The 13,514-nt window shown below is 45.0% G+C and overlaps 1 protein-coding gene across 1 annotated transcript in view; it reads right to left on the reverse strand.

Moving 5' to 3' along the window:
- Window positions 1-13,514, reverse strand: part of LOC120026773 (microtubule-actin cross-linking factor 1-like) — a 144,532-nt gene that overhangs the window by 4,623 nt on the left and 126,395 nt on the right. Inside the window, exons 84-96 of the mRNA XM_038971490.1 lie at window positions 13,331-13,490; window positions 12,883-13,077; window positions 12,337-12,609; window positions 12,000-12,188; window positions 11,786-11,897; window positions 11,355-11,515; window positions 11,010-11,184; window positions 10,678-10,832; window positions 10,426-10,500; window positions 9,009-9,026; window positions 8,030-8,147; window positions 5,285-5,500; window positions 3,125-3,127 (exon numbers count right to left, since the gene is read on the reverse strand). Of these exons, the coding sequence (XP_038827418.1) occupies window positions 3,125-3,127; window positions 5,285-5,500; window positions 8,030-8,147; window positions 9,009-9,026; window positions 10,426-10,500; window positions 10,678-10,832; window positions 11,010-11,184; window positions 11,355-11,515; window positions 11,786-11,897; window positions 12,000-12,188; window positions 12,337-12,609; window positions 12,883-13,077; window positions 13,331-13,490 (1,850 nt within the window). The remainder of the gene's footprint in view (window positions 1-3,124; window positions 3,128-5,284; window positions 5,501-8,029; window positions 8,148-9,008; window positions 9,027-10,425; window positions 10,501-10,677; window positions 10,833-11,009; window positions 11,185-11,354; window positions 11,516-11,785; window positions 11,898-11,999; window positions 12,189-12,336; window positions 12,610-12,882; window positions 13,078-13,330; window positions 13,491-13,514) is intronic.

The raw sequence follows: 13,514 nt of genomic DNA on the forward strand, positions 1-13,514 counted from the left end.
TAGAAGTTAAAAGTTTGGACACACCTACTCACTCAAGGGTTTTTCTTTATTTTTACTATTTTCTACATTGTAGAATAATAGGTAAGACGTCAAAACTATGAAATAACACGTAGGGAATCATGAAGTAAACCAAAGAAGTGTTAAACAAATCAAAATATTTTTTTACATTTGAGATTCTTTAGAGTAGCCACCCTTTGCCTCGATGACAGCTTTGCACAATCTTGGCATTCTCTCAACCAGCTTCATGAGGTAGTCACCTGGAATGCATTTCAATTAACAGGTATGCCTTGTTAAAAGTTAATTTGTGGAATTTCTTTCCTTCTTAATGCGTTTGAGCCAATCAGTTGTGTTGTGACAAGGTAGGGGTTGTATACAGAAGACAGCCCTATTTGGTAAAAGACCAAGTCCATATAATAGCAAGAACAGCTCAAATAAGTAAAGAGAAATGACAGTCCATCATTATGTTAAGACATGGTCAGTCAATACGGAAAACGTCAAGAACTTTGAACGTTTCTTCAAGTGCAGTCGCAAAAACCATCAAGCGCTATGATGAAACTGGCTCTCATGAGGACCGCCACAGGAAAGGAAGACCCAGAGTTACCTCTGCTGCAGAGGATAAGTACATTAGTTACCAGCCTCAGAAATTGCAGCTCAAATAAATGCGTTACAGAGTTCAAGTAACACAAATATCTCAACATCAACTGTTCAAAGAAGACTGTGTGAATCACGCCTTCATGGTTGAATTGCTGCAAAGAAACCACTACTAAAGGACACCAATAAGACTTGCTTGGGCCAAGAAACACGAGCAATGGACATTAGACGGGTGGACATCTGTCCTTTGGTCTGATAAGTCCAAATTTGAGATTTTTGGTTACAACCGCTGTCTTTGTGAGACGCAGAGTAGGTAAACAGATGATCTCCGCATGTGTCGTTCCCACCATGAAGCATGGAGGAGGTGGTGTGATGGTGCTTTGCTGGTGACACTGTCAGTGATTTATTTAGAATTCAAGGCACACTTAACCAGCATGGCTACCACAGCATTCTGAAGCCATCCCATCTGGTTTGCACTTAGTGGGACTAATCATTTGTTTTTCAACAGCACAACGACCAAAAACACACCTCCAGGCTGTGTAAAAGGCTATATTTGACCAAGAAGAAGAGTGATGGAGTGCTGCATCAGATGACCTGGCCTCCACAATCACCCGATCTCAACCCAATTGAGATGGTTTGGGATGAGTTGGACCGCAGAGTGAAGGAAAAGCAGCCAACAAGTGCTCAGCATATGTGGGAACTCCTTCAAGACTGTTGGAAAAGCATTCCAGGTGAAGCTGGTTGAGAGAATGCCAAGAGTGTGCAAAGCTGTCATCGAGGCAAAGGGTGGCTACTCTAAAGAATCTAAAATATATTTTGACACTTTTTTGGTTATTACATGATTCCCTACGTGTTATTTCATAGTTTTGATGTCTTCACTATTATTCTACAATGTAGAAAATAGTAAAAATAAAGAAAAACTCTTGAATGAGTAGGTGCATCCAAACTTTTGACTGGTACAGTATGTATGCATGTACAGTGGGAAGAAAAAGTGGATTTCCGCATAAATTTGACATACAATTTGATCTGATCTTCATCTAAGTCACAACAAGACACAGTGTGCTTAAACTAATAACACACAAACTATTGTATTTCTCTTGTCTATTTTGAATACATCATTTAAACATTCACAGTGTAGGTTGGAAAAAGTATGTGAACCCCAAGGCTAATGACTTCTCCAAAAGCTAATCGGAGTCCGGAGTCAGCTAACCTGGAGTCGAATCAATGAAATGAGATTGGAGATGTTGGTTAGAGCTGCTTGCCCTATAAAAAAAAATCAAAAAATTTGAGTTTGCTATTCACAAGAAGCATTGCCTGATGTGAACCATGCCTCAACCAAAAGAGATCTCAGAAGACCTAAGATTAAGAATTGTTGACTTGCATAAAGCTGGAAAGGGTTACAATAGTATCTCTAAAAGTCAGTCCACGGTAAGACAAATTGTCTAGAAATTGAGAAATTTCAGCACTGTTGCTACTCTCCCTAGGAGTGGCCGTCCTGCAAAGATGACTGCAAGAGCACAGCGCAGAATGCTCAGTGAGGTTAAGAAGAATCCTAGACTGTCAGCTAAAGACTTACAGAAATATCTGGAAGATGCTAACATCTCTGTTGACGAGGCTACGATACGTAAAACACAAAACAAGAATGGTGTTCATGGGAGGACACCACGGAAGAAGCCACTGCTGTCCAAAAAAACATTGCTGCATGTCTGAAGTTCGCAAAAGAGCATCTGGATGTTCCACAGCGCTACTGGCAAAATATTCTGAGGACAGATGAAACTACAGTTGAGTTGTTTGGAAGGAACACACAACACTATGTGTGGAGAAAAAAAAGGCACAGCACACCAACATCAAAACCCAACTGTAAACTATGGTGGAGGGAGGATCATGGTTTGGGGCTGCTTTGCTGCCTCAGGGCCGGGACAGCTTGCTATCAGACGGAAAAATTAATTCCCAAGTTTATCATCAAGACATTTTGCAGGAGAATGTAAGGCAATCTGTCCACCAATTGAAGCTCAACAGAAGTTGGGTGATGCAACAGGACAACAACCCAAAAGACAGAAGTATATCAACAACAGAATGGCTTGAACAGAAGAAAATACACCTTCTGGATTGGCCCAGTCAGAGTCCTGACCTCAACCCGATTGAGATGCTGTGGCAGGACCTCAAGAGAACGGTTCACACCAGACATCCCAACAATATTGTGGAACTGAAACAGTTTTGTAAAGAGGAATGGTCCAAAATTCCTCCTGACCGTTGTGCAGGTCTGATCCGCAACTACAGAAAACGTTTGGTGGAGGTTATTGTTGCCAAAGGAGGGTCAACCAGTTATTAAATCCAAGGATTCACATACTTCTTCCACCCTGCACTGTGAATGTTTACACGGTCTGTTCAATAAAGACATGAAAACGTATAATTGTTGGAGTGTTATTAGATTAAGCAGCCTGTGTTTGTCTATTATTGTGACTTGGATGAAGATCAGATCAAATTTTATGACCAATTTATGCAGAAATCCAGGTAGTTCTAAAGGGCTCACATACTTTCTCTTCCCACTGTGTGTGTGTGTGTGTGTGTGTGTGTGTGTGTGACCTAGACTACAGTAACCTGACTGATTGAACATATGACTAGAGGTATCACACTTAGGATTCAGTGGCATATAAGAGAAAGGCCGGAGAGGTGTGTTTCATCTGAACTTAGATTATCAAAACTCATCCCCCTATGACTGTATTAGACACACAGAGATGACACATTAATTACAATGAAGAATCAATGTGACAACAACCATTGTGAGAAAGTGGGTGAGAGATGGGCCACCGAGATCACCCAACAAGACCTGGTGACAACAAAGACTCTGACACGTGACTGATACTGTATGTGACAATGACTGACTGTAGTTTGTGAACATGCATTGTAGTGTGTGTGTTGTGCATGTGTGTTGTGTGCGCTTGCAGGTTCCATTTTAGTCTCGGTTTCCATTGGGAACACTTAGAGACACCATGTTCACTTTCCTTTCCCAGGGCGATCAAAGTAGCTTGTGGAATTGCTCAGCCTATATTAAAGACACAAACGACCGTTGTGACAAGAGTCCCACTGTAACTAACATGCTAAGAGTCATATGACATGAAGAGAAGCAGGGAAATTTAGGGGCGATATAGTTCGATCGCCTACAGTGCATTCGGAAATTATTCAGACCCCTTCCCCACATTTTGCTTGGTTACAGCCTTATTCTAAAATTGATTAAATAAAACATTTCCCTTATCAATCTACACACAATACCCGATAATGACAAGGTGAAAACAGAAATAACTTATTTACATAATTATTCAGACCCTGTGCTTTGAGACTCGTAATTGAGCTCAGGTGCATCCTGCTTCCATTGATCATCCTTGAGATGTTTCTACAACTTGATTGGAGTTCACCTGTGGTAAATTCAATTGATTGGACATGATTTGGAAAGGCACACACCTGTCTATGTAAGGTCCCACAGTTGACAGTGCATGTTAGAGCAATAACCAAGCCATGAGGACAAAGGAATTGTCCGTAGAGCTCAGAGACAGGATTGTGTCGGCACAGATCTGGGGAAGGGTACCAAAAGATGTATGCCCCATTGAAGGTCCCCAAGAGCACAGTGGTCTCCATCATTCTTAAATTGAAGAAGTTTGGAACTACCAAGATTCTTCCTAGAGATGGCCGCCTGGCCAAACTGACCAATTGAGGGAGAAGGGCCTTGGTCAGGGAGGTGACCAAGAACAAGATGGTTCCTCTGACATAGCTCCACTGTTGAGATGGGAGAACCTTCCAGAAGGACAACCATCTCTGCAGTACTCCACCCATCAGGCCTTTATGGTAGAGTGGCCAGACGGAAGGCACTCCTCAGTAAAAGGCATATGACAGACCGCTTGGAGGGAAGCATGGTGGTGGCAGCATCATGCTGTGGGGTTGTTTTTCAGCAGCAGGGACTGGGAGACTAGTCAGGATCGAGGGAAAGATGAACGGAGCAAAGTACAGAGAAGATCCTTGATGAAAACCTGCTCCAGAGCGCTCAGGACCTCAGACTGGGGCGAAGTTTCACCCCTAAGCACACAGCCAAGACAACACAGGAGTGGCTTCGGGACAAGTCTTTGAATGTCCTTGAGTAGCCCAGCCAGAGTCTGGACTTGAACCCAATCGAACATCTCTGGAGAGACGTGAAAATAGCTGTGAAGCGACGCTCTCCGTCCAACCTGACAGAACTTGAGAGGATCTGCACAGAAGAATGGGAGAAACTCCCAAAATACAGATGTACCAAGCTTGTAGCGTCATACCCGAGAAGACTCAAGGCTGTAATCACTGCCAAAGGTGCTTCAACAAAGTACTGAGTAAAGGGTCTGAATAGTTGTGATATTGTAAATGTGATATTACATTTGCAAAAATTTATAAAAACCTGTTTTTGCTTTGTCATTATGGAGTATTGTGTGTAGATTGATGAGGGGAAAAAACTATTTAATTAATTTTAGAATAAGGCTGTGATGTAACAAAATGTGGAAAAGGTGAAGGGGTCTGAATACATTCCGAATGCACTGTAGCTCCCATAGAACACAATACCATATTGGGTCTACCCATGAGTACACCGGTTCTGTCAAGTTGTCATGGCCTGAGGAGGTTTTTCCCGTTCAAGTAATTGTATTTCTATGAGGGAGAATGGGGTTGAGGGCACTTACCCTAGAGGAGGCGGTGGGGGTGGCGGGAGCAGAGGGCAAGGATGCGCAGCTATGAGCGCTGTGCGAGGCCGAGGAGGAGGAGCGGGTGGGCGAGGCCGTGCGGGAGCCGGGTTTGGAGCGCCGGCCTCGGGAGCGGAACGCCGCCAGGCCGTGGGAAGCACCCTCCGGAAGGATGAACTTCTCACGCAGCTCCAGGTTGGTACGGCCTCGGGCTGGAGTGAGGGAAGAAGGGGAGAGAAAGAAAGAGAGCGAGAGAGAGGAGAGAAAGACAAAAAAAATTGTCAATTCTACTCAACTATGGCTGCAGTACGTATCTAGGAGGCAGAGAGGCAGAGAGTCCGTGCTTCCCCGGCGAGTCACTGCTCTCAGAGTCTGTGTGGTCAAGTCAGTGCTAGGTAGAGTGGGGCGAGGGGAGGGTTGGAAATCAGAGGCAGTGAAGTGCACTTCCGGATGGGCTACTTTTAAGTGGAGGAGGGAGTGAGTGTGTAGTCTGTAGTGTTTGTGGCGGTGCAGAGGAAGGCGGCAAAGCATCCTCACACAGAGGTCTTAGGTCAGTCTATGCAAACTGATAGAAAGATGCTCAGCAAGATTGGACTTTAACAGTACACTTGTATTGCTATAGCCAAACTATTAGAACAATATTTACATTTGAGTCATTTAGCAGAGCGACTTACTGTAAGTGAGGGCAGACATTTTCATACTGGTTTATATGGTTATACAGCTAGAACACAGAGGTGCGTCTGTCATCCAAAGCACAGCCTCTCTTCTCTCACTGAGGGAGTCGCTCTGTTCACTCTTTTAGTCTTTCCCCTTAATTCATAAACCGTGCGTTCGGTGCGAAATATGTGAGGCATGCCTGGTTGTGCTCTTGGGGGAGCCCCGATACAGTACCAATGGGGACTCCCCTCCCATAGAAGCATTCTTAGACAAGATGGTGCAGCAGCCCCAGCACACAACACTCAAGCCCAGAAAAGCCAGCCACAGTGTGTGAGAGAGAGAGGGAGAAAGAGAGAGAAAGAGGGATGAGAGAGCTGCAGTTAGCATTAGCAGCAGGGCACTGGAGCCGCGGTCAGTAGCTATACCCAAGACGGGACACGCCCCCTCAGTCATCCACTAGCAACAGCAGCAAGACCAGTCAATAATAAATGGGTGCGCGCCCTGTAATTACGGTCCCCCAGCGAGCCAGGTGCACCCTCTAATTCAGTCCCCGCCCGCCATCACATTTAAAGAGCCGCTTCAAGCGCTATTAGAAACCCAGGCTGGCTACACCCAGGTCTTAGACAGTCTCTGTTTTTTTATGGGACTGGCCCGTCAAACTATGCGGCCATTTTGGATCCACATGGCAACCATCGCCACCAAGACCAGGGCTGGCCAAACCCTGTTTTTGAGTGGGAAGCATGACGCGGACTGGCACACAGACAAGACATGTGTACACATACATATGCCTAAACAGACACAAACACAAGGGCTAGAATGAGAGATTGAGCTGGATGGCTAGATGGATGGTTGGACGGACAGAGTGAGAGAAATGGAGGGATGGACAGTGGAGCAATGGGAGAGAGAGGGAGTGTAGGTACCTCTGCAGCAGAAATAGCCAGGAGTGACCGTCACTGAGAGACACAAGAGACAACGTGAAATAGTGGCGTGCTCACGGTGAGATGGAAATACATAGACACACACATTCCTTCTAATTAGCATTCGCTCTTGGGTACACACACACACCAACACGCTTCCCTCTCTCACTTCAACACAGAGGTGAACACAGAAGACAGTGGTAAAGAGAGTAAAAATACAGGTGGACACATCAGGGACCAAAGTGACAAGTGGCTAAAACAACTTTAAAAACAAAACAAAGACACAGGTCAATGACTTGGACCTATAACCTGTGATGGGGATCTCCTTGTGCTAGCATTAGCATGTAGCCAGAAAGGGTAGGAACGTTAGTTCAGTGTCACAGTCAGCAAAGCACAGCAAAAAAAGCCCCCAAAAACAAAACAAGAAAACAACCAAGAGGGAGTGAGAGAACGGAGAAGAGGCGGAGGGAGAAAAGGGGGAAAGAGAGCGAGAGAGAAACCCAACCTATACGAGATGAAATGGCGCTACTGGAGTCGGAGCGAAGGATCTTAAGTCCAGGATGTTGCACTGGAAGGAGAGAGAAGGGGAGAGAGGGAAGAAGGGAGAGAACTGAAGATCATGCACCGTGCAACACTACTTTGAAAGAAGGACCGTGTCGCAGGAGAAAGAGAAAGGAATGCACGTACAAAAAACATAGGTGGAGAAAAAGAACGAGAACGGGAGAGAGATGAGTGAAGAGATGGAAAAAGAAGGGACACCAACAGAGAAAAAAAAAGAGGAACCATAACAGAGAGAGATGGAGACGATTCAAGCACGTCTGCTCAAAGAACTATCCCAGAGAGGGATGAAGAGGAAAGAAGGGATGGTGATGGAGAGAAAGGGCGAGAGATTGCTCTGAGGAGCACACCAGACAGACCGTAGACAGCTTTGGAAAAGACAGAGCTCTGAAAACTGTAAACCTGAAAGGTTATATGTACTGTATATGTCCGACTATGTCTCGTTTAAACAGTTGACCGCTGTACCATATATTTACCTTTTGTCCCTCTCGCAGTGTATCCAGTGGCTTGCATTTTGTACTCTGTATTTGTGTGTGTACATACATTCTGTTTTTGTATGTACTCAGTATTTGTTTGTACGTGCGTGTGTCTGTGCATAAATAAACTCACCTCTGCAGGGATCGTTCTTGACCAGGAACTCGTCCAGGGCCATCCAGCCCCCTCCGACCCGCACCATGACCGTACTGCGCAGGATACGCACCAACCGCAACTGCTGCGAGTCACCAAACTAACACGGCAACAGAGAGGAAAGAAAATGAAAAGTGGGAGAAAGAGAGGAATTCAGTAACAAAGTATAACGATTAAGAATCCAAAGCCATTATACACAGCAGCCCATAATAATCTGAGCAAAAGTATACGCCACTCCATGCAAATTATACTCCAACACCCATGCACTGATACTACCACTAAAATCACCTATTTGTCAAAAGCCCAGCTTACCCAACAATCAAAAACAAAAAAAATGTATTCAAATAGTAATCTCTGAAATATTTAATTCAACCTAATACTCAACTTGGTTTCATGCAGAATGACATTTACACTTCAGAGAGTTACTATGGTAAATTGCTCCATCACCCGGCAAGAAAAAGCTCTATGAAGCAATACCAAGTCAGAATTATCTTTGATTAGCCTGGCTCTGTTTGTGCTATCTAGTCAACTCTTTGGTAATTTATGGTCATTGTGTCAATGACCATAGAGTTGGCAAGACAGCACAAAACAGATATGGGACCAAGATTAATTTATAATTACTCTCAGTACAGCATGATTTCACCAATTTCCCCAGTCCAAAGCCAATAGGATCGGACATTATAGCCCTTATTATTATAACCCATTCCAGTTTGCCAAATCGATGTCATTCTCAAAACTAGTCTTCCAAATCTGCAAAATCACACTAAGAGAAACACCTCAATGCCCAATGAAACCCACTTCCATGATTCGCACCAACAGTGTCGTGCTACATTTGATCGGTCAAACATGAAATGCGTTGTCACCATGGCAGCAATTTTTTGTGGCGTCGAATTGAGGCCACTGCATTGGTGGAGATCCAGGAAGCAGATTTCAAAGGACCGAACACGCGAGTCAACTTTACCTGGTTTCCAAGGAAGAACTACAATAAATCCAGCAGACGTGGAGGAGGAATAAACAAAGAGGAAGAAGAAGAGAAAGAGTGAAACAACATGTAGAGACAAATATTTAAAACTCAACCTGTCATTGGATAAGACCTCATTTGGATAGAGAAATAAACTGTAGCTTACCCTATGTTCTATGTACACATACTGTATATCCTTCACTAAGACTTTTTACAATTAATTTTGTAGTTACTTGTCTCCGAGCCATTAAAACCAACCATAAATGCAATTTGAATGCTGTGGATACTATAGATGATCCTATTTCCTATCTGTTAGTGTGGTTAAAGTGCCACTAAACTGCCACTCGAAGACAAACCAAGATGGATAAGTCAATGAAGAGTGAAGCCAGACAGACAAACATACACAGACCAGTCAAGACAGACAGAGAGGTGTGATGTCATGTGACAACGTGACTCAAGCTCAGTGCAGTTAGTTTATAGTTCGGTGTCTTTGGCCAGACACTGGATATCATTAACCCACGGACAATGATGATGTAGTTCACACAAAACAGCAATGGTAGTAGTTTCTAATCCTGGAGCTGTGATATTTATTATGGTTATATTAGTTTGTTGGTGGGAAGCACACACAGCATATTAATCCCATAGTGCTGTGATTAGAGATGTGTACAGAGAGATATGATATGTTAATGAGCATTGGGGTGCAAAACATACGGCCCGCGGGCCAGATGCGCTCCGTGGGACGCTCTTTTTTGGCCCGCCGGTTTCTTAGTAATTATCAATAATGTGACCACCTTGTTATACAAGTATATGACAAAGCTTAGAGAAGCTTGCTTACAAAGCCGGTATTTCCAAAGATACAGATGAGTGCTACTGTTATTGGCTAGCGTTTAAATACGTGAGGAATGGAGTGATGTCATTTGTTATTTCAACCACAGCAGTTATTGGTGCTCAAAGAAGTAGTGACACACAGCCAGCATCAGAACAAAAACTATCGTGTGTCCAAAATGGCAACCTATTCCCTATATAGTGCAATACTTTTGTCCAGGGCCCTGGTCAAAAGTAGCGCACCACGGTCAAAAGTAGTGCACAATATAGGGAATAGGGTGCCATTATCAGACGCAGCCCTAGACCCACCATGAATGCAAATGCGACAACGTTACCAAGATTCACTCCGTCAAGTAGCATCTGAAAACGATATTTCGCTAAGTAGAAGCTGTCTAAGCTATTTTTTTAATAATAATACGTCCACAGCACTGTACCCTCAGGTGTAACTCACCTTGTAATTGCTCTGGCCCATCTGCATTTAAAAATACAATATCTCATACCTAATACTAAGTCATAGTACGCAGACAATATATAATAATGTGTTTATTAACTGTTGGTAAATGTATACAGTCACAGGCTGAGGACGACTTACTCTGTACTTGTTCTCTCCTATCTGCTCCACCTGGAACCTCTTGGCACATTTACACTGTGCCACCTGTCTGGTCACCTGCACAGAGTGAGAAAGGAGAAAGAGAAAGTTACAAGGCTCCATTAACCTCCAATTTAGGAGTTGCTATTGGGACTGGACAAGTCAAAGGCCCAGCTTTGTTGTTCAAAATACGTGTGTCATTTTTAATATCTGGGTATATACGTGTGTGTGTGTGTGTGTGTGTGTGTTCCTCACCTCGTCTTCTATCTTGTCAGCGTCGGTGGTGGGCCGGTAGGCGTCCTTGTTGGGGTGCAGCGCCGCCACAAACTCGTAGTAGTCGATGTAACCATCTCCGTCCTGGTCAAAGATGTCTGCCACCGCCGTCATCTCCAACCTGCTGGTGGGGAACTCTGCACAGCACAACCAACAGTCAGGAAAAGATATCGGACTTATGACCAAGATGTCGGACTTATGACCAAGATGTCGGACTTATGACCAAGATGTCGTACTTGACTACAGTTTAAGTTGGAGCAGGCTATGGGCAAAGAACAGCGCTAACGATGCGTAGCTAGCTCTGAAGAACATACTTGAGGCCAGGATGCCGTCGATGAACTCCTGGCGAGTGATCTTTCCGTCCTGGTCCTTGTCGATGCGTCTGAAGAAGTCCATGACGCGCGACTTCTTGTGGTTCATCCAGCGCATGTACTTCTTCCTCCACACGTCAAAGTCAAAGCTGGCAAACTCTTTCAGCTGGGGACAAAGACAATGAACATAAATGTGAGACAAATGAGGAAGAGCAATATACTTAAGAGGAAATCATGTGTCTGTTTTGACAAGACACCATACAGGAGAAAAAACAGGTCTGAAACTCGCGGTCTCCAAGCCCTCTACAGCTCTAATAGGGGAGATCAAGGGACGATACAATACAGTACCTCTTCAAGCCTGTCGAGGGCGTCGTTGAGCTTCCGCTGGCGGTCGAGGGCAAGCAGCCACACCTGCTGCCACCTTGAGCATAGCTGGGTCAAGCGGGGGTTTCCCCCGGCGACTTGCATCGCCGCCTGTTGTTGATGCTGTTGTTGCTGCTGGTTTTTACCTGTAGGGCGAGGAGCGAGAGGTGTCATGATTACTGTGCATTACATGGGTTTAAATGTTGAGGACACTTGATGGAACGTTTGACCATATTTTGGTGACTTTTATTGTCTTTCTCCTTCAGTGAAGTCAGTCAGGATGGATTGTGAATGTTTGGGGGTTAGGCACCCACTGTATATCTTCACTTATGCATTTCTAGGTAAATGTGTATTCATATGTATTTAGTATAATATAATATCCATGCATCTCTGGGAGGTAAAATAAGGTAACACACGAGCTCCTCTCCTCTCAGCTAGGCTGCTAGGGGGCTCTGTTGGTTTCCTCTTGTAAGTCTTGGTCACTTTGTCCACGTCAGGCTGCTTCCGGGTCATCTCCTCCATAAACACCTGGGAACAATAGATTGAAGTGAGACACAGCCAATCAGAAAGAGTGATAATTATAATAGCGACTTAGCCAATGAGGGTTCGAGAAAAGTATGCTCCTCCCACCTGGTGTTCTGTGATGAGTGTTTTGAGCTGAGGGATGTCCTGTGGAAGGGTCTCTCCGTCACGTTGGACTAGGGTGGTCTCCGCCCACTGCAGCCATGACAACAGCTCCTCCAATAGCGTGGCGTTGTTGAGCAGCTCTGTCAGAGCAGTCTCCAGACGCTGCTCGTGCTGTTTGGCCCATGTGAGGACCTGCAGAAGCCAAATGCACCAATTAATGGGTGAAATACTAAATATTATAAACAACTTCCATGACTCTCTGGCCCAGCAGGACTTTAAAATATTTACCCCCCTCTCATATCTCTCTATTCATCCCACTCTCCTTCTCCAGCCCACCTACCTCTTCAAAGCGGGAGCGGACAATGGTAATCCAGTGTTTGATGGTGGTGATGCAGTCGGCGTGGCACGTGGTGAGAATGGCCTCGCCCTGGCCCGCTGCCCGGTTCACGTCGGTCCTCTTCTCCTCCACCGTGGCCATGAAGTTCCGGTGGGTGTGGAGCAGCGTCTGCAGAGTCTCCGCCTCCTCGGGCAGCACGCCGCGGAACCGCAGCGTCTGCTCTGCCTCGGACAGCCACTCCAGCAGCAGCTGCACCGCCGTGCGGAACTCCTCCGCCTGAGAGAGAGGGATGACAGAGGAAGGGATCATTAGAAGGAACGAGAAAAAGGTTTTCAGTTTTATTGAGATTCTGCGGTCCAGTTTAAGGTATTATATATACTGCACTGTGCTTGCACAGATACCATTAATAAAATAAAAGATGGACTGAAATTATTTGTAACTTTACATGAAATGGTCAGAAAAACGATATTTTGTAACTTCCAAGTATTGTGTTATTACATAAAAACAATAAAAATGGCACAGCCACTTGGCTTCTTCTTCCTAACTGACCTGTTTGAGGGCCTGCTGGAGACGGGTCTGCTTGGTGACGGACAGGGCACAGACTGTGTCCCAGCGGTTGCTGAGCTCTTGCAGTTGAACTTTGACCCAGGCGGTGTCGTCGCGGCCCGTCTCCATCAGTTCTCTGGCTGAGCGCTTCAGGGCGTGGACACTAGTGGTCCTCTTCCCCAACTCCTTCTGGAAGGCCTGAGGAGACAAAACCAAACAAACAGTGGTCAAACATGGAAACAATGCTGACCTAAACACAGAGCAGGGCAATCAAATTTTATGAATGAATATATACCACATTAGCCCTCAATAGGATTTTTTGTTGTTGTTATGTTTGAGAAATAAGTATTCAAATGTAATGTTGCTTGGGCAATGGGCAAATAAATGAACTGCTTTTTTAACTAATGGTAACCAATAGTCTAACATTGCGGTTACATAAATAAAGAAATACCTTGTGTGAGTCCATGAGGTTGGAGACCAGGTCCAGGTCTCCGTGGACTGGCAGGTCTTCAGCCAGCTGGGGTTCTACACGGTACAGCCAGTCCACCAGGGCCTGCAGGGCCTCAGCAAACTGACCTGAGAACAGCAGGGCCTCCTCTAGCTTGTGTTGCCTGGATGAGAGACGGAGGGAAAAG

This window comes from Salvelinus namaycush, chromosome 32 (genome assembly GCF_016432855.1).
Source record: "Salvelinus namaycush isolate Seneca chromosome 32, SaNama_1.0, whole genome shotgun sequence".
NCBI classification, from domain to species: domain Eukaryota; kingdom Metazoa; phylum Chordata; class Actinopteri; order Salmoniformes; family Salmonidae; genus Salvelinus; species Salvelinus namaycush.